The following is a 21753-nucleotide window of genomic DNA, read 5'->3' as shown; positions in this document are numbered from 1 at the left end:
AATAGACTGAGCCTGCAAGTAAAACAAGTAAATGTGTGTATGATGGAAGAAAAAAATGTAGCACAGTTCGAGGTTACTCAACTCAGAGCGGAGTTCAGAGCGATTTAGATGGTGACATCACCGCAAATGAATGTTGTAATCGATGCCCTTGAAACAGAAATGTACGAAAAAAAAAAAAATTCAAATTTTTTTTTATTTAATTCCAGTGGGTGTGATATCTATGAATGGAATCAAGGGGATCTAAATTTTCATAGTATTTTTATCGTTGAATTAGTCGAATGGTTTTCATTAAATCTTCAATGATATATCATTATTTTTTATTTCGATGTTGTTAAATTGATGTTCTTTCCCAATTTTAATTAATTAATGAGTAATTGTCTGCTCAAAAACGCAAGAGTCATACAAATGTTCACAAATAAAATACAACTTTTGTATGATATTTCAACTTAAAATTTTAAAGTAAAGTGCCAAAATTGACATAAACATGGGTTTTTGAATACGCATGCTAACTTCATTTGAGTGCCAATAGGGATTTGACTTTGTTTATTTTAGTCTTTGTCCGATTTTTGTTTTTATTTATTTTTTGGTTCCTTTTTGTATTTTTATTACTGTGTCTTATTTGACTTGCATAGCCAGCTGAAATCTGATGTTTCCCAGACGTCCTAAAAGATTTTAAGCCAGTCATTAAATATGTAGCATACTTTTGTGAGCGTCTCGGGCGACCTTCGTCCTTGTCCCTCTTTTCTTTTTTCAGTTCCTTCGCTTCATTCGAGCAGCATAATTGAAAAGGAGCAAGCCAGGAAACGAAGGATGGAAGGGGGATGGGAATGGTGAAAGACAAAAAGCAAACCGAAGCAAAATAAAAAGATGAAAGGTTTACAAAGCGTTTGACTGTTGGCATGAGTTTGTGTGTGTGTGTACGCTTGAGCGTGCAGAAAGCCTAGCGCACATCCTGCATCCTGCACTCAAACACAGACAGATATCCTGGCGACCTTCAGAAAAAAACTATGCAAAGCAGATGCCAAGGGCTAAATAAAATGTTACAAAAATAAAAAAAAAACAAACAAAAAAATATTTTGCTAACTTTTGTGCCTGAAAATGAGAAAATTTTATTTATGCGCGACAACATATGTGAAATTACTGAACTGACTTTCAAATGGTTCGTATAACTTTCGGATTTTTAATGCAATTAATGCTGTGCAGAAAACCGAGAACTATCTTTAGCTACAAAGTTGTGAGGCTGATCTGGGAATTTAAGTGTAGGTCAAAAGTCAAGTATTTTCCTCTTTATTTTCCCCTAGCTGGTTGCAATTGCATAGCTGCGAAAGTTTTCTCAACCAAAAGTTCAAAGTGAAAACTATGTGAGCTGAATTTGCAATGCGGCAAACTAAGAAAAGAAAAGCGAAAAAAGAATCAATATTTTAGTTAGACAAACAATGCATCGATGAAGCAGCAAAAAAATGAAGAACTATTTTTCGAAATTTTCTCAAACTCTGATGATAAGCAGAAACTTGTTGTATTTATATCAAGACGGTTTTCAAATGATTTGATTTGCAATCAGTCTGCAAAGATGCATAAAAAACCAAGTACCCATGCTGAAGCCTTTTCGTTTGCAAAAGAAAACTATTTCTCATTTGCATAAATTTCAGCAATCTTGTTCTCCACTCTGCCAAATCATATGGAAATTGAAATCAAATTTCCAGAGCACTTGTAGAGATTCCCAGCAACCCCGACAAATTTCCATTTGCAATGAGTTGCTGTCACACTTTCCCTAAATTTTACTCTGAACCCTTTCTGCTTTGTGTCGGTGACAGTTTGAAAGGCTCAAATTTCAGTCGATAGTTGACCCAAATCCCCAACCCTTCACGCCCCTTTCCACGCCCCCCAAAAAAACGTGCTGTCACGAACGGAGATGAAAAGGCACACATTCGCAAAAAGTCTGGTGGGAAAGTGCGAGAATTTGGAGAGAAAACTAAACGAAAAAGAGAAATTCTATCATTTTCTGGATTCTAAAATCAACTTTTTTTTTTCAACTAGGGCAAAATCAATAAATTTGTATATTTCATTAAATAATAAATAATAAATAATAACAGCTTATTTCTGTTTACTTTTTCCATTTTTATACGAAACTAAAAGTTCAGATAGATAATTTTATTGTTGGTTTTCTCTTGTAATAAAATAAGTTTTTAAATATTACTTATTTTATTACAAGGAAAAACCAGCAATAAAATGCAAAACATTGTTTATATGTGTTCATTATTTGCGAAAGTGAAAACCAGAATGTGGCAAATATAACTTTTGTGCAACTCATTGCGATTTTTTGCCTTTCGTTTGTCATTCTGCAGTGGTGCAGCGGCATGTAACTGTCAAAGTTCGGGGGCAACAGAAACTTGAGTAGCTAGCTATATCTCACATTCTGCCCCTTTCTCACTGCCCATTTCTCTCATATATTTCTCTTTCTGTCTGCTGACAGACAACTGCGGGCTCTTATGTGACACTGTTTACCTTTGCCAACACCCAAAAAAATAACAAAAATGATTTACGATTTGAGTTCTGCAAGCAGGGAAAACATTGTCATTTTATATTGGCACTAGACAAGGCTAACGAGTACTGGAAAAATAGCAAAACGTACACCTAAAACGCAATGAAAGCAGCAACGCGGATCTTAGGGGAAAACGTGACCACGTGGCGTATGGGTAACGAGTTATGAGAGGGGTAAGTAAGAACTGGGTAATTTATAGGTTAAATAGACATTTAAAAATGGTAATACGCAAACATAACTTAAAGTGAAAGTAAACATTTTGACAAAAAAAATAATCAGAAATAATTCAAAGCTTAATTTTGCATTCAAGCCCAAGTGTAAACTTAAATCGAAAGCGGAGGAAAAATATTGCCTTTGCCAAGTTTTTTAATGTTATCAGTTATAATATTTATTTGTTTCTCTAAAATAAAATTAAAACTAAAGCTCCAATGGTGACTCATTTAAGACCCAAAGAGAAGACCATGTGGGTCGCCAAAATCTTGTTTACAGTTCATAGTCAACATTTCCAGCGACAAAACCGCACTCGGGCCACATGTGTGTGCGATGTCCGTAAATGCATAACGACAATTTCAGGCAACCGCAGAGGACTAAAACTGAACAATGACGCAAACATTTTCAGACGGGCCTAAATGCACCTCAACCGATGGTGGAATAACTAACGCAACAACAATGATAATAAACCCAACCACAAAATGTTCATCAGCTTCATTATTGTCAACGATTCTTTCAAAAAATGTTATTTGCAATTGCAGAGAAATTTGCCCTTTTTAGTCTCATTCTATTTAAATTATGTGAAATCGGAGATTCCAATGCCTGCGGGCATATTGAATATTTTGCAATAAAAGGGGATTATATAGTAATGAGCATTTAATGTAGTAGTTGGAGGTTAAGGGACAGGCGCATTTGTTAAAAATTGAAGTACGATAAAATTGTAAATTTCTGTTAATGAATTTCCCACCAATCGATAATTTTTGTTTACACACAATAACGAATGATAGCCACAAACAGCAATTTACATTTCATGGAGCTTCTGACCATTATTGATGGTCTTTTTGGTCAGGTTTCCAACTCACTCGGCTGCAATTCCATTAACCGGAGCGATTTTTCGTGCTTTCCACAGCCCCTTTATCCATTGACCACAACAAATAGCGCATACGCCGTGTTGCACCTGTACAACAGCGGCCGAGGCAACAGTCCGATAATATTTCTCATCTTATTCAGAATGCAAAGAAGAAGCAGAGGGAATGTTGGCTTTGGGAAACAACATGCTTTCAAATCAATCGCAAATGCAATATACAAAATTGATCGGGGACGAAAATGAAAGCACGAACGTAGCCAGAAATGTTGATGAAGATGAAAGGGGGGCTGCGATTCAGAATGGATGTGCCATAGAAAGGCCGTGGGGCATAACAACTCGTGTTGCAGCAAGCGATTTACATTTTAAATTTGCGTTGCTCCAAAAAGTTGCAATGCCAAAGAAGACGAAGAAATACTTTGTATATACGTAGGATACCGAAAGTCTCGCTCGAAATGCACACTTGATAAATGTTGTCGTCATCGGATTGTCCTTCCTTTTGGTCTGTTTGTGCTCCCGAGAGCAAAATAAATTATGCCCGAATGCTTGTTACACACCAACTAAAGGAATATTTCTTGGAAAACTTCTGTTGCTCCTTTTGGGTTGAAAATATTGTAGTTACAAATCTAAAATATTTAAATTTTTATATTAAATTTTTTAAAATAACACTATTAAGTGTGAAAAGTTTAACTTAAGAAATTTTTCTCAATTTATTTCTTGTTTCTGCTTCGCCTGCAGTTTAATCTAGCTTTAATCCTCTTAGCCAAAAGTTTCAAAGGACTTCTATATTTTAAGCAGCTTAGCCACATGTGATTCTCCTCAGATGTACATTAATTAGAGCTTTATGTCGTCAAAACTTAATTACAACATTAAATAAATCGTAAACTCCTACACAAGCACACAATGAAAATTCCTTTACAGCTTTACGATTACGAACTCGTCTGCACAAAACTTAAGACGTTTTCCTCTCTCTTCACTGTGTTTGCACAAAACAAATTAAAATGGAAAACTGCGGGCTTTCCTTCTTACCTATTTCCCTTGTTTTGACCTTTGTGCTGGCCAAGAGTATTTTCCCCTGTACCATTTTAATCAAAGCCCGGTAGTATACTGTATATTTTGTCGTTCAACTCTGCTGGCTTGCCACTTTAAATCTAAGGTAATTTTTTTTCTCTGGGATCTCGGCATGTGCTCAGCCTTAACTGCTGCCACTTAAAACTAGTCAAGATCCACATAAATTTGATTCAAGTCACCGGATACAGTCGGACAGAGTCTAGTGTAAAATATATGTGGCTCGGCTGGAACATTAATTGTCTGGTTGACAGCGGAAGGACGAGAATAGGTCTATAAAAATGATTTAATTTTACGCACGCCTGCAGCCGGCGTCTGGAAAAAATTGAGAAAAAAAGTGAATAAACAAGAAATGATGGCGTAGAACAAGTATCAGCTTGTGTCACACATTGCCAAAGATATTAAAAATTTTATTTCGCAGACATTTTGGCGATTTATTGACGCCAGCTGCCGCATCGCATTAAAGTATGCTACAAAAATTGCCTACAGATGCGCAATTGCCTCTTTTTTATTGCGCAGCAAAGTATGCAAAGTATATTGGACCGGTTTTCCCCATCTAATTGTAAATGTTTGCCACTCAAGTCAGTGTCCTTGTTGTTGCAGTATTACGTTGTAGTCCTGCATGAGATAAACCGCTTAGTACTCCTGATGGATACGAGCTAATGGCTTGTAAAAATGTTTTTCGTAGCTCCCGTAGTAAAATAAACAGGGAAACAACAACTTGTATTTCCACTAGGCGAGCTAAGTTGATTGAGCTGTTCGGTTCTAGATTGATGGTAAAAAGTCATTAGGGTAGTTGTCTGAAAGGGGAAATGCTGTTTGAAATGTATACATGTCTGTAGCGAAGCCCTACATGTCGACTTTGTTTTTCGTTGTGTATAAAATTTAAAGAACGTGTTTGGTTTTACTATGAAAGTGTATATTTTGGCAGATTGAAAAAGTGCTTGTGCAGGCTATAAACCCGAATTTCTTCTTAAATTATACAAGATTTTAGTGATAGAAGCTTTTAAATTATAATTTTGTAATAATATATAATTTTAAGTGAAACGTTTAAATACATATTGATATATATTTTAATTTAAGATACTTTACTTGCACTAAGAAGATCAATGTTATGTACTTACTTAATATGTATTTGCCATTTGTTGTCTCCGTTTATTGGGCTCTCTGGATTTCCAATATGCATATCAAATGGAAACCCATGCCAAGGCAACTCGGAGTATTTTCCTAGCAAGCGATTTAGAAGCAGGCAAATCATTCAATCAATGTTAAACCATTTCAGCATTATTTTTCTCTTTTTTTCTTTTGCATTCTTCACTTGCCTTTTCATAACCTCGACAATCGCTATTGATTGAAGGGTGGGGATGGCCAAAAGGGACTCCTTAGTTGGCAAGGCAAATTATTCATGCATAAGCCATTCTCAAGCACAAACACAGGCATATCGCACACCCACAATTCTTTGGGTTTTATGCACTCTTCGAAACAAATCTGCCCACCCCTCCATGTTAGACGCTATTAATATCGATAAAAAATGAAGTTTTATGGTGGACAGGAGGCGGAAGGAGGGGGCGGACGGCTATACATTATTATTCTCCAATGGAAATCGATAAATTTTTATTTGGTTCCGATCCCCTCTTCCGCTGCCTTGTCATGGCGACAGGACATGCGTTTGCGCTTAACCCACATTCATATGCAGCTGGTGGTGTGGTGGATGTGGATGTGGATGTGGCTGTGACTTTGGTGGTGCTACTCGCTGGTGGTAGCAGGTTCAATCCACCCCCGATTACCCGGAATCCTCGATTTTCTGTACCGGCTTCCGTTTGTCAGCTGTGCGGGCATTCAGCGAGTCGCCTTCGCCTTTTGTCGCTTAGCTGTGACAGTATTTATTTGTCTTTCAACCGATGCGTGTCCTTTTTTGTTGTGCCCTCTTATCCTCCCGAGTGTACTGCAGTAAACACACACATATTGTTGTGACAAATATTTGGTGCATCGAGTCGATGCTACTCAATTTATATTGTGCAAATGGAATAGCAATTCCAAGTGTGTTATTGCATTTTAAAATGGAAAAGTGGTTTTAAAATGTCATTGAAAAGCTAACACTAAAGATTTTGGAAAGTTTTAGTAAAGGTAAAAAAATAAATACTAACTTTGCAATAAGGATTTAAACTATGTTAATTCTTTCAGACCCATAAAAAAAGATGATAAATACAAATAACTCAGTTTAAGGATTTTAAAGATGCATTAATTTGGTCTATATCGTCCAACTTAAGAAAAAATTAAATTTTTTGAGAAAGTTTCATCACAAAATACTTTAAGTTGCCCAAAAATAAATATTTTTGCCACACGACTTCGTACTTGTATTTAATCGCTTTCGCTTGAATTGCCGGTCAATAAACCCCATAATTTACCGCTTAATCGGGAATGTTTGCTTCATTATACTGCACATGCATACTCCAAGGACACAGCTCAAATTGCACGGCCAAAAGCACCATTATGCAAATTCCCCCCGCGCTGTTATCGATAACATTTAATTTCCCAGAAGCAGCTGCTCCCGCTCCACAGTTATCGTGCCATATTCGAATAATTATGGCCACATATGGCGGAGCAGGCTGAGAAAGGAGCAGTTTGTGTAGCCCCACAACCTTTTTGGCGGAAACTTTTGTGCATTTTGCACTTGATAGCAATCGGGGTTTTGGTTGGGGTTCCGGGCCACCAGGATGGCGAAAACTTTCACGCGAAAAAGTTCAAGGGCACTAAATGGGGCAGGGTGTGGGGTTTCAGCCACATTGTAGATTTTATTTCCACATCCCTCTCTGCACAAACTCGTAAAGTTTGAGACGCAAACGGCGCTTGTTTAACTTGTCTGTTGAAATTGCATTTTCGATTAAGTCGGCCTGTGTAAACCGCCATCGAGTGCATTTCATATTGTGTGGCGTATAGCAAATTTAGACTGTGTAGTCCCCCCAAAAAAAGAAAAACAGATCTGTTGATAAAGATGAGAATGTAGAAACTTTTCCTTGTCAGTCTAAACGTTGGCAAAGTTTGTGGTCGGATTGTTTGGCAAGCATTTAGCACATAAAACCAACTTTTCTAGCTGATGGTGTCGATGATATGCAGTGAATTTAAATTGCTTTTGCAAGAACTTTTTTTTTGCCATTATGCAATATTTTATATAATAAAATCTTTAAATTCAGTATAATTTTGCATATACTTAATCAAATAGCGAGCAACTAGCAAAAAACAAGAAATGAAGCAAATTTTATTTACCCGTGCCACTATTGCACAAATTACATTAATTTTTAAAAACATTTATTTGAATCGTTCCTATGGCAGCCTAATGATATCGTTTTACTGTTTAAAAAAAGCTAAAAACGTAATTCTAAATTATTAAACCATTACTAGGTAAATTTATATATTCTTTTAATATTACGATTTTTCTATATGATATAGTCGTCCAATATATATATTTAAAACGTAATTCTAAAATAGTAAACCATTACTAAAGATTGTAGAACTATTTTCGTTTAAATATGCATTAATTTATTTAATGAAACATTATTTGATAGCAATAGCTTAAATTTAACACGATCGTTAGGTACTAAGTGCCTTTGGTTGTTGGCTTTAAAAGTCCTTTGGATCGCAAATAGCGGACAATAAATGGTGTGGTGCCCAAAGTGATGCTAATCCTGGCGGGCGCAAAGACTTTGTGAACGGCAAAGGCCACAACAAAGGTGCTTCCTGTGGCTACTTTCTCGGTAATAGCGGAGGATCCTATTCCAAGGTATTCCAGAATAGGCACCAGATTGATTCCACTTGAGACAAGTGCATAGAAACAGCCCAGCGAAATCACGGAAATTCCTACATGAAAGACCACTATGGTAGCTCCATATTCCTTGAATGCCCGCTTGAGTTGCTCCCGTTTACTTAATTTGATAGTCGTTGCAGTCGGTGTGGATGCCGATTCGGTGCTATAGCTGTGCCGCCGTAAAAATCCTCCATAGGTCATCAAATTGTTGTTTTGAGTTGTAAAACTATGTTCTTTTGACTTGAAGACTTGACTTGAGGCTGAAGATATATAATTTCGCCTTGGTACACTCAAGTGGTTGAAACCGAAAGGTAAACGTGCTCCAAGGTGCACAGCCATCTTTCCAGGACTCTTTAACATTTTGCTCAGATGTTGATAGAGACAAACCCAAATCTTTCGTAAGTTTTATTTGTATTTTTAAAAACAATACCAAAATTATCTTTAAAGTCTCTTGACTTTAAAAACAAATCACCGTACGGTTTGGATTCTTTGAAAATATGTTTTGAAATCCATATAGAACTTTGCTTTTCTATTTTATTCCAGCCCATTTGAAATACTTTGACTTAGTGTGGCTGTTATTTATGGCAGTACGAATATACCTCACATCCAGAGCATAAGAGTTAAACCTATACTGTAAGCCCCTGTAGAGTCTCTCCCTTTTCGTCAAATCCTTTCTTACATATTTCTTAGCACAAAGTTTTACGCCATTTTCCAAAATTCCCACCCCACTTTTACTCGTGTACGTGCATAATTAGCTGGCTGTGTGATAACGAACCCCTCCCTAAAGCTATAAATTCATTATGGTTGTGACGCTACTGCGCTTTTCACTCCTCTTGCACTGCCATAAAAAGTTCAGCGGGGCTATAAAGTCGTTGCTCCTTTTTTTGTCTTATTTGATTAAACTGCAATTAGCTTTGGGGGTTGCAAGGGACATAAATACCCCCCAAAAGGCGATATCAGTTTTGATGACATTAGCAGAAAGATAAGGGTGTTTGGAGGAAAGTCAACCCTGTTTCTGATAATGCTTTAAAGTGCGTTGAACTGGTGCCAAGTGGAAACGCCCCACTGAACTACTTTACACCACATTGGCCACTGCCAAAAAGTCTGAGCACGAGCAGAATGCGGATCTGGGTGGCGCCAAAGCGAAAGAGAAGTCTACACCAAACAAAAATGTACCTGAGTTTCATAAACATTTCTCTATTATTGAGTTAATAAGTGTACAAATCTAAAATGTAAATATTAAACAGGGTTTTGGTAATCTATACTTAAGAAGGTCTTACTCATTTTAAGTAAAAATCAAGATAATTTCAAAAACAGTGTACAGAAATACCCCTTTACTTGTCAAAAATATGTCAAATACTACATGTTTTTTAGTGTGTATTGTATAGAGGTCTCGGAAAATCATGGTAAAATAAAAACAACCGCAATACAAGCATACCATCTGGAGTAATTTGTGTGCAGAAAGCATTTTGTCTTAGATAGTATTTCATTAAATGCCCTGTTTTCACTTTTCCTTGCAGGATCCGGCCACAACTCGAATTCCCCGCCTGGATGGCGTCTCTCGACTACCGAAGCCGAGTAGTTTTGGCCTGGCCAGCAGTAGTTGCAGCACCACCAACAAAACCACCACCAACAGCAGCAGCAGCACCACCACCACCCAGCACATTCGACCACCGACGAGTGCTCCCAAGGCTACGCAAATTTTTCGAGCGCCCAGCGATCCTGCAAAGCCGCGTCCTGTCAGCTCGTATGCCCCATCTTCAGCGGCTCTAAGGGATTTGGGCAGCAGTCTGAAGAAGAGCGCCAGTGGGGAGCGAATTAATAATGCAGTCAGTCTACTCAGCAAAAGGACCACCACCGTCTTGAAGAAGTACTTCAGTCCCAAGTCATCGCCATCGGCTGTGATGTCCAATCCAAGCGAAATGACGAGCTCACTGCCAGTGACTCCTCTTCCCGTGGGGAAACGTGGAATGATATCGAACGATCAATTGACCAGCAGCACGCCAATGCCACTTTTGCGATCCGAAACATTTGTATGCGAAGATGAGGAGCAGGTGGATCGCATCAATTTGGAGAGCACTCGGCTGTCCACTTTTGGGCGAACCATGGATCTCGATTCACCGACATCAAATGAAACCAAAGTACTGGTCAAAGATGCCACGAGAATTATGAAGGGTGCACCTTCGACAGACACCACTCAGATAATGAGACCCTCTCAAAACACATCCAAAACGATGTTGAGAACGTTTTGTTCGATGGACACCACTCACGAGATGACAGCCAGTTTGAGAAACAATGCAACACACTCGGCAAACTCATCGGGAATAATGGGTAGAACGATGCCAGTGATTCCGGCCAAGGATGTGACCAGAACTATTTCTGGAAATTCAACGGGAATTGGAAATCTTACAAAAGTCGTGAAGGGAGTTGGTAATATCACTAAAACTTTAGAGGGAGCCGGAAATCTCACTTGTTCGGTTGATAGACCAGTTAGTATTAGTCAAACTTTTGAGGTAGCTACCAATTGCACTCAAACTTTTGAAAGAGGAGTAAATCTCACCAAAACTATAGGCGATAGGACAGGAAATGTCTCCAAAAATGTGACAAAAATCATAAATGCTGGACAAAATGTTCCCAAAACCATGGAAGTTAAGACCATCGATAGTATGATTTTGTCAGCTCGGGGAGCAAATCTAACCAAATCCATTAACGAACCAGGTGACTTCACCAAAGTTATCCATCAAGGAGCGAATTTAACCTTGAGTATGGATCAGTTGCCCCTGCTGGAACATATATCCATGCCATCTGGCTTGGATATTCTGAGCTCCAAGGGATCCAGTAACTTGGAGAAACTGGATCAAGAAACGGACGACACGCTGGACGTGACGTTAACGAGTTTGGCACCGAATAAAACCAGCATGAAGTTGCCCTTGAATTCCACACTCAACACTGAACGATTACTGGATATCAGTGCGTTACAATCGCCGAGGCATATTCAACTATTAAACCTAACCCAGGAGTTGGAGAGAGGAACTCCGAGTAGGGGTCATCTTCAATCGGGTCGAAGATCCATTCCCCAGCACTCGCTTCTATGTTTATCCCCACAGTCGGCTACCACAACGCCGCATGGCATGAGGATGATGGGGCAGGCTACTCCCCAGCCAGTTCATCTTCTATCGCCTCTATTGAAACAGGCACAAAGTGCCCTGGTTTTGCCCACTCGAACGCCGGATGGAGATATTGCCATGGATGGCAATGGAGCTCTGGATAATACCCTGACCTCCACGTCAGGTAGAGCACGTACCCGCTATAGTTTCGGCTTGGATCTGCCGGACACAACACTGGATTGCTCCATTGAACTGGTAGACAATTCGTTCTCATCATCCACCCAATTGCAGCAATTGCAACAGCAACTCTTGAAAAAGCAAAGCTCTTTTGATCTGGATGAGAGCTTGGGCATTCTAACGCCCGATCAGATGAAGGATTTCCTGGACTCTCCCCACAACAATCTCATGCACAATCTGGAGTTGATTAGGATGCATCATCCGAATCTGATGCAGTTGAGAATGGAGCAGACACCATCGCCGGAGGAACTGCCTCTGGATCCAATTGAAATTAAATCCGAAATTGTGAAACAGGTGGAGGCGTCCCAGAATCAGGTGACCACCTCGCAGCACTCGAAACTGAGCAATAGCTTCATTACCAGCGTGACCAGTGTAACCAGTTTGGATACGGGTTACCAGGGCGACGGTGAGATGTCGCGACCCGCTTCCCGCGGAGCTTGTGATCACTCCCCCAGCAATGGACCCCATTTGGGGCGGGTGAGTCGCCAGCCCAGCTTCCCGCCGCCCAATCCGGCGCCTCTGAGGCGTCAGGATCCCATGACAGACTCCGATTTCTTCACCGAATCCGATGCGGATGATGTCCTGCATCGCGGCGACCGACGGGCCCAGGTGATCGATGGCCAGCTGTATGGACCCGATATGATGCAGCCGAGTGCATCGGTTCCCCAGATGGAAGACTCCTGCATGGAGTCCTCGGGCATTTTTACGGACGTGGAGAACCGATGCGACGAGGAGATGCGGCAGCCCGAGCTGGAGGTGGACGTGGATGTGGACATGTCGCCGGATGACTCCACGCAGACCATGCGAAAAGGTGAAAAGGATAATTTGGTTTTATAAAATAAATAAAAATACAAATTATTTTAAATTCTAGTTTACTATTGTTATTCAATCAACATTCAAAACATATATGAACAGTTTAACTGTGATAACTTAAACCTCCATTTGCAAACTTGAGACTTAAAAATAGAAAAAGTCGTACTAAACGATTTAAGGAAAAGCAAAAAGCTATTTGTTAGTTACAAATATGTATGAAATTTATTTATTTATTACTGTTTGCACTTTTGGAGTGCAAATAAAATTTTTATTGGGAACATTTTGTGTTTTGAGCTACGAAGTTTTAAGTATATTTTGTTATGTGTATAATTTAAAATCCATTTTACATTCAAGTGCTGTTACACCGATAGCCTGGTTTAATTCATCAGTCATATAACATTTTACCATAAATTTATGCTTAAGCTATGAAATTTTAACTGTATATTGTGGTGTAGCATATATCATTTAAAATCCATTTGATATTCAAGTGATATTTTAACGATAGTTAAGTTTAATTATATATGATTTCACTGGCTATGATATTCTATAGGCTTGTTGGTCGATGCTAATGCCGCTCTCGCCTCCCTAGGTCAAGGTCAGCAGCCCACTCCCACCCAGCAGAATCAGCTGGCGCCGCAGCAGCGCCCCCCCAGCAGCTGTCTCTCCTCCTCCTCAGCGGCCACGACGCTCTCTCTGTCGCTCTCCAACCGCACCTCGTACTGCAGCGTCGACGGCGGCAGCGCCCGAAGTTTCTGCGGCGACGAAGCTTTCGCTTCAGCGGCGGTACGATCGCCGGTGGTGCTCTCAGTTCAGAAAACCACGTCGCCGCGTCCACACGCTTCACTGTCATCGCTCTGTACGGTGGAGACTTTCCGCGGCTCCGTTTCCTCGAACTCGTCGATCGCCTCGCCCAAATCGTGCAAATCGTCGGCCACCAAAACTGGCGGTAAATCGCGCGTTTTAAAATCACCAAAATCCCCGAAATCGCCGAGATCGCCGCTTAATCGTAAGGCGCACACGCCCAACAAATGGGATGCCGTGATGAATAAGATTGCCAGCAATAAGTCTCTGATCAAGACAAACTATAACGATGTGAAGTCGAAGGTGTCCAGCACGCGGATTATGACACCGGCTTCCGGTTCGAGTCCTGGTTCCGGTTCCGGTTCGGGTTCCGTTTCCGCCGCAAGTCCGCGCGGCAGCCCAAGTGTGAGTGCTAGTGCCCGGCGTTCGCCCTCGGCCACGCCCAAAGTGCCACCCAAATTGCTTTTGGCCAAAAGATCGAGCAGTAGCAGCTGCTCCTCGTCCAAGGCCCATGCCACGCCCTCGCCGCCCCCACATGCGACCCCGCCAACGCGACAGCCACTGGATAAAGGCTCAGTTGGTGCCGGGTCAGTGGGTGGTGGTGGTGGCCTTGGAAACCGTGCCGGAAAAGCGCCACCCAAGTCGCCCACTTCACCCTCCACGCCCACTTCGCCGCCCGCCAAGCGACTGCAATCGACCCTCGTCAGTCGGTAAGTTATTAAACAGATAGTATTTGATTTATTTCGGAAAATTTTAAAGTAAGGTGATCAAAGTGTCTGAAGGTTTTTGAAAATATTGTTGTAAGGTTCTAAATTTCTTTACAAACATAATTTATGTTTGATATTATTTTAATCTTAAGAAACTAGGTAAAATCGATAAGTTAAGTTATCTCTTAAAATTGGTAGAAATTGTGTTGTCTGAAAGTGGCGATAATTTTGTTCAGTTCAAATACATTTTGCTTTAGTTTCATTGTTTTAATGTAATACATTTTTTTTAAATAAAAATAAATGCATTTAAAGCTTATTGAATTACGAAGGTTGTTCATGTGTGTTTAAACATAATCTTCTTACACTAATATCTCTTTGGCTTTATTTTAATCTCTGAAAACTCAGTAATATAAACAAGGAACCTTGAAAATATAATTATTTGTTTTTTGTCTAAATGTTGCAAACATTTCGAAGTGTCTTTGATTTAATGCATAGTGCATTTGAAGCTCCTTACAGCCCAAAGTTTATTTTTATTTGCTTTTAGCATACCTTTTGCAAACATTCTTATCGCCACCAGAGAACACATTCCAAACTTATCAATCTTCTTATCATTACCAGTTTCTGTTGATGGATTTCTTTCGTTAGTTTGGTGTTCCACTTTTCGAATGCTTTTTCGATAGGCAATCGAGTGGCCATTTACACACCTGTCTTACCCACCTTTTATTGAGTTCAGGGGCATTCGACTTGGGCGGCGTGTTGAGTAGATAACGATTGCACCCAGGTCTTTAAATAATTCATCAAGCATTTCGATTCACTTTGAAATTCAATGAGATATGAGCGGGGAATAAATAAACAATTGTAAAAAAATGAGAAATGAGGCATGCTTATGGGCTATTACTATCTGAACTTTCTCAAAAGGTGAAAATTAATTTGCTCTACCTGCGTTTGACGTCATTTGTCTGTGTGAAAGCAAATAAATTAAATTCACCCAGCCTGAATAAGCTTAATTAGATGGGTAATCTTTCGAGCTATGTAGGAGGTAAACTGGCTAAACCTCAATAAACATTAAGTAATTGCTATTGAACGAGCGATTAATCGAGCAGGGAAGAGAACAAAATTGCGAGAGCTAAGTACGCAGAAGTACTTAATTTATTGGACTCCTGTGGTATAAGTTAAGCATCTTTTAAGCTTTAATAAGTTGAATGCAAAATTGAATCTCTACATATAGAATGAGAAACCCATACTAATTACGCAGCATTTGTGCTGTTTCGTCATGTGGACACAAATCGCTTGCGGTTGTGGAAATAATAATTTCGGTTCCCGGGGTACAAGCATTATATAAATTAAGACTAAAGTCACACAAACAAAAAGGGGAATTAAATACCACTGAACTTTGACTTTTGAGTGGGAGGTAGAGTGCAAAAAGTAAATTGCTCACAAAACCCAAGAAGGCAGAACAAATTTCCACTTAAATATATACATATTTTGTTCAGCTATGGTCTTCCCTGTTTTTACTTTTTTTTTCGCAGTTCAGCTAACATGCAAAACATTTTCAATTACAAATTTTTTCCGCTACTCAACAGCGGGAAAAACCAACAACTCAACAATAGCATCCACAAATTAACAAAGCCCAGCCAAAGCTTGTCTCTGAAATTATCATCTTTCGTCTGTTGTGTTTTTATTTACATGACGAACGCCCCTAAAAATTCATTAGATAAGAGATTTTCATCTTGTGTTAGCCACGATTCCAGGAATTACATGAAGTTGCTAGTTAGTAGTTTACTTGTTTTTTACCCGCAAGATTTCTTTAATTTTAATCTGATGTCTATTATTTGAACAAGCCAAAGCCACAAAGCCAAGTATATATATATATTTATTTCACATCTGAGCCGGCAATAACAAACCGAGCAATGTGAATGTATCTTAGAGTGTGCGTTTTGTTTGGCTCTCGATTCCTATGAGCGTGAGTGTGTGAAAAACGCCCAAGCTCAAGCTCAAATCGAGTTAATTTGAGTCAACTGGTATGCAAAGTAAATGTACGTTTGTATGTATATATATCCAAGGTGCTTAAGTATCATTTGTTTTGTTTCAAATTGCATTTGTAGGCATGCAAAAATCGCTGGGGGATTACGTAAATTCATGAATTGTTTACCAGTAATGAGAAAATTTCGTTGCGTTCAGAATACTAACTGAGTGGAATTTAAATCGTATATTTCCGTTTTAGTTATTTAAATGGGAATTGAAAATGGAACACTAAATTGGCATACATAATGAGTTGTTTCCATTAACTGGTTTTGCATTTGTTTTCGTTAGGTCACTTTCAGTATTTTTATACGTTTTGTGGAAAATAACAAAAAAAATAATGCACCAGCAAGTATATTGAGTGAAAATGATTGTTTTATCTCTGAAAAGGTATTATTCGTAATATTTTATAAATTTTAACCACAACTGAGTCCGTGCAATATCAAAACAAGTAAAGCTGAACTTAGGGAATTTAATTTAAAGTTTTTTTCCCAACCAAAAATTAGGTGCAAGCAAACAAGTTAAGATTATACAAAAAATGGTGACAAGTATAAAGCAAATAAACGAAAAAAATAACTCAAGACCAGCAGAGTGAACACATGTTATCAGCTATGGAGAACAACGTGTAACTTAAAGATAAACAAGCAAAGCCAAACAGCCAAAAGCCAGCATGAAAAAAATCATAAATTTCGACAAGGTCAACAGAGTAACAGCAATTAGGGGGCTCACGAAAAAAATTACGATCTCCGGATACAAGAGATCTTAAAAATTCGGCCACGTAAAATGCAAATATTGGTTTAACGTCTAGAAATAGATGGGGCATTTCCTCTCGCTCGGATCAAAAGTATATGGTGGGGTGTGATGAATAATTGGCATGGGGATAAAATTGGAAATCGAACATTAGTCAGGTCTAAGGCCTCAGCATAAAAACTATTTCTGCCTGGTAAGCGGATTCATTAACTCGTGCATGAGAAACTTTGACTTTTTCTTATGTTTTTGATAGGCAGCTTAAGTTTTTTTTATGCTGTGTATTTATAGAACAATAGAGCATAAAGTACTCGAAAACAAAATTAAATTTATTCAACTCTTCATATTGGCAGTGTAATGTTAATTAAATTTGGAATTCATAGCTGAAAATTTATCATTTCAAAATTAAGCTAGGCTTCAATTCAATGTCGATTTCCCCTTATTATAAAAATGAAGATTACGATATTGCTGAACTAAACACCAATTAAACATGTTTAAAATAATATTCAAAAATGGATATCGGCATTAATTAAATTCAACTGATTTACCATAACATAACAATATGATTTTCTCGCCGTGCATTCATTAACATCCATGAGATACAACTGTCTATACTGTGTTTACGACTTTGACCTTTCGCAATGATATGGTAGTTTAACTCTAATGACGTCGACGATTGTCTCTCCCTCTCCGATAAAAAAGCCATAAATGTCACGGTGTTATTAATAAATGTTGCCCATCACACTCAATTGGTTTCGCGCAGTTCGTCGTTCGTTTGGCCGCTGATTGCGAGTGGCATGGAAAATGCTAATAAAGCTGTTTCCATCTGGCAAAAGTCGGTGGCTCCCTCGGGCTCAACTTAAATTCGCAGGCAACATAAAATCACACATTCAGACATTCAGACACTCCAAAAGTGACGCAGTCTTAAGCCTGGTGGCAAACATTGTGACAAGTGTCGTGAGGGCTGTCAACACGCTGAACTCGCACTCATTTAACACCCACAAATAAAAAGCGCGAGCTGTTTTAATTAAAAATGCAACCAGTTTGCATATTTTATCTCTCCTCGTTCCGGTTAGTTTAAAGTTAATTTCATATTATGTAATATTTTGCCGGCTACTGTACAGCCAGAAAAATGGTGTACACAAAAAAGGTAAACTTGTTTGGCAAACAAAACAAAAGTGGAAAAGAAGAAAAGGCCAGCTCTCTCTGGGCTCTTTTCATTTTTGTTTACCTTTTTAATAAACAATTTTTCCGTTTACATAGCTGGGTCACTCATTAATTCTTAATGGGATTAAAAAAATAAATGTTTATAAATATTAAATTATCTGCTTCTGGGCAAGCAAATAAATATACCTTTCTTTGGATGGATTTGACGGCTGATAAATGTATGAATTTGAATATTTAAAACTCTTGAAAATCCAGTTTAAAATCGAATAGTTTCCACAAAATTTGTGTGATATGAGAAACCAGTATTTTAATTTCTCAGATCATTTTATCGATTCCGAAAACAATTTTTATTGCCGGTAATTGTTCGTTCTTTTGTTCGCAAACGGAAGTTTCGTCATTAAAAGAAAAAAGTACCAACAAAAATGTTAATTTACCAAGAACAGAAATTTCAAACATAAATGGCCACAGAGAAACATTAAAAACTTAATCAAACAGAGCATGAATTTTATTATCGTTTTCTTCAAGCTTTGAAAATAAAAAGCAATTTAAAACGCAAATAATCTGCACAGCATGAGATGAAACATATGCTTGTAGATATTTAAATAAATAATTATTAACTGCGTTTTGGTGAATATATCGCCAAAAATAAAACGTGGAACTGTGAAATACTTTAGCCTGTATCTGTAATACATATATTTCATGGTAAACAACAATACCTAAGAGAACTCACAGACCGTGTTAAATGTTAAATATTTGATTGACAACGAATGCTGTTTAAAGTTGAAATTGGCCAAGTAAATTTGGTTGCCAATTGTTCTGCGGCTTTTCCAAAATTAAATAAAACCCAAAAGAGTTTCAAAGTGTCGAAACTAAACGAGGAAATAGCTAAGTAAATTTACAATTTGCGTTTAAACTTATCCCTTGTCGAAAATGTGGTTGAGGTCTTGTTTGCCATTACAATTTGTTCAAGTGAAATAACAACAAAAGAGTTCAGAAAAGTTGAGAAGCCCATTTAGATAAATGCAAATGAGCTTCCCTCAGTCAGGTTTTATAATACCAAATTGACTGACCCTGAACTTGGCCAGAAAGTTCAGCTCAATAATCGAATCGGGGTACAGCCAATTAGGCGTCGTGTGAATATTTATGCGCTAATCAATGATCGGCTCATATTTACGGGCGTTTCGGGCTAAATAATAAATTTCCGAAAACCGGAGAGTGGGCATCCGATTATGGGCTTGGAAGGAAATTTATGGTTCGACTGAGTTGCCGAGCTGTGCACCCCATGACCCCAAACTCCAACTTTGACCTTTTTATGAGTGACATATTTTTGGGTGTAAAACTGTAGCAAAAATGTGCAGGAACAAAAAGCTGGAAGGCCATAAATCATTATTAGCCTGACAAGTTTAATATTTTGGTTGGATGATTTTGGGTTATTGAAATTAAATTTTTGTTGTTTAAGATTTTTAACTTATTTTTCATAATAATGGCATAAACAATTTAATGTCGCTAACCAAGTTATTTTGAAATTTTAAAGTAAATGATAAATATTCAACTTTCTGAGTGACAACTATTCAACCCAATACTTAATTTATTGGAATAAAACTTCAAGTTTTTTTTAATTTAAACACTAATCCATCACAATCCAGAGTTCGAAATGAACTTATAATAAGTAAAATATGTCAAAGAAATTGTTCAGTCTCATTTTCATTTTGCCAACATAACAAATGGCGAAGCTGATTGGGGCTGCGACCCCAAAAATGGTAATAATGTCTTAGGCTCCGAATTCTAATGAAACACAATAAATCTTTCAGACACATTTACATTTAAGCTCTGTAACGAGTTTTATTGAAAAAGTGTGTAAGGCAACGGGAGAGGTTTTTGTTTCGAATGATTTTTTTTATTAATTTCAAAAGATTTCCATTTCAACGAATCTGACCGAGGTCGCTCGGGGGCCTGTTTTTTAATGAATTAAACAAGCTTGGTGCCTTGTGAAAAATTTGACCAATGGCTTTGGGGTCGAATATAAAGTTGTTAGCCAATGGAGATTGAAACCAGAACACTCCCAATACCGAAATTCCCAGCAAAAGGTTTCCCTGCGATGAGTGGAACTCAATCGAGCGAAACCGAATCAAATGGTCAATCAAAATTAATGAAATTGCTGCATGCAAATCGCAGCTTTTGTTGCATTTTGACGTCAATTAAGCGTTTCATTCAGACCTCCGTTCTATCGGATTTCCCCTTGAGCAGCGGCAATGCTTTCAGAATTTTTAGTTACGCTCGTTGGTTATTGCCAGCCGAACATTTTGCATTTTGCGCATTTGCATTAACAATTCATGCCAATTTTCAGCTTCTATTTTCCCTGTTGGTTATAGCTTTGCCAGAGTAATTACGAGGGCGAGTGGTGGCGAATTTACAAGTTTCGGCTTCTCCGTTAAGTGTGCAAGAAACAGCAAATTTGAAATTGTAATGAAGTTGGTTTTTGCGGTGGCAAAAGTTTTCCAGTAGCCAAAGAAAATTGTTTATTAGCAGCTGGGCGGGCTTCGGGAGTTGCCCAGTAAGGTTGCCAATCAGCATAAATTATAGAGAATTTAAACAAAATAATACGCAGTTGGAGCTAGAGGTTAGTTGGTTGGGTTATGTTATCTTAAGTTAAAGTAGCGAGATTTCGCTGGAATTAAGTGGGCAAAACTTTTTGATACAAATTTGTGACGTATACAACTTTACGGTCTGATAAAAATCTCTTCCAAAAATATGCAAAAAGGGGAATTTTGTTTGGTTTGATTGTCAAAAACATATTGCATTTGGCGATTATATTTATTTGTTGGTTTTAGAACAAAAAGCTTTAATTCTCAATAACTTGCTCAAACTAATCCGATTAGAAATTTCAATAACTATTTTCCAAACTTATTGTTTCTAGAACCACTTTAACGTTTGTTAAATGCTATTGAAAGTTTAGAATCTTAAAATAGTCTTTAAATTCAATTTCCACAGCAGGTTATCCGATTTGTATGGAAATTGCATTTTCTATCGCAAATTATTTACACATCAATCAAAATAAGCTTGCAATACTTAACCGATTTCTCCATTTCTCTGTCCTTCTATTTGCTTTTCGTATATTAATTTGAAATATGTGACACTTAAGCTGGTTTCCTCGGGAAATTTGTGGGCCAGGCGGGGAACATTAATATGTAATTAGCAGCAATTGACCCCAATTTTTGCAGAGGCTTTGTCTTTAGCAGGCAGGAAAATACTCTCTCTGGAATGGCATGTTGGGAGTCCCACGTGTCCAATGGCATTTGATGGAGTTTTAAGTGCCGTCAAATGAACAGCTGAGTAATGCTTCTCTGCGGTATTCGTTGCTCATCATCGACATCATCATTTGATACTATATAGCCTAAATTGAGGTTCCATAAAAAAAAAACAACAGCCAGCCAGATGGGAGGAGATAGTGGAAAAAATACCTTTAAAACCATAAATTTATGTGAGCGTGGCAAACAAATTGCCTTCCGTATGGGAAATTATTGCGTGTGTGCAGCCAAATAAAGTGGGAAACAGACAGACAAAAAGAGCAAGGGGGTGCTGGGGGTCGGAAAATGGAAAAAATAGGGGGGGCCAAAGTAGGGAAAACAACGCACAGGAATCGACGACAAATCATGAATTTG

At 38.3% G+C, this 21753-nt stretch overlaps 2 protein-coding genes across 3 annotated transcripts in view; one reads left to right on the top strand and one right to left on the bottom strand.

Annotated features, from left to right (window-relative positions):
- The window catches only part of LOC128263168 (ERC protein 2), an 81068-nt gene that overhangs the window by 8973 nt on the left and 50342 nt on the right, over window positions 1-21753 (top strand). Inside the window, exons 1-3 of one of the 2 annotated variants that reach the window (XM_052997917.1) lie at window positions 9826-9896; window positions 10011-12645; window positions 13237-14158. In XM_052997917.1, the coding sequence (XP_052853877.1) occupies window positions 9894-9896; window positions 10011-12645; window positions 13237-14158 (3560 nt within the window). In that variant the 5' untranslated portion in view covers window positions 9826-9893. Of the gene's footprint in view, window positions 1-9825; window positions 9897-10010; window positions 12646-13236; window positions 14159-21753 lie in introns of those variants that run through there. The other variant, XM_052997916.1, reaches the window with a different exon arrangement.
- LOC128263187 (protein FAM210B, mitochondrial) lies at window positions 8242-8957 on the bottom strand. The gene has a single exon (XM_052997952.1). The coding sequence runs from the start codon at window positions 8848-8850 to the stop codon at window positions 8284-8286; it is 567 nt and encodes a 188-aa protein (XP_052853912.1). The 5' UTR covers window positions 8851-8957; the 3' UTR covers window positions 8242-8283.

Source organism: Drosophila gunungcola, unplaced genomic scaffold, assembly GCF_025200985.1.
Source record: "Drosophila gunungcola strain Sukarami unplaced genomic scaffold, Dgunungcola_SK_2 000001F, whole genome shotgun sequence".
Lineage (NCBI taxonomy): Eukaryota > Metazoa > Arthropoda > Insecta > Diptera > Drosophilidae > Drosophila > Drosophila gunungcola.
This window is presented reverse-complemented; position numbering and strand designations above follow the sequence as displayed.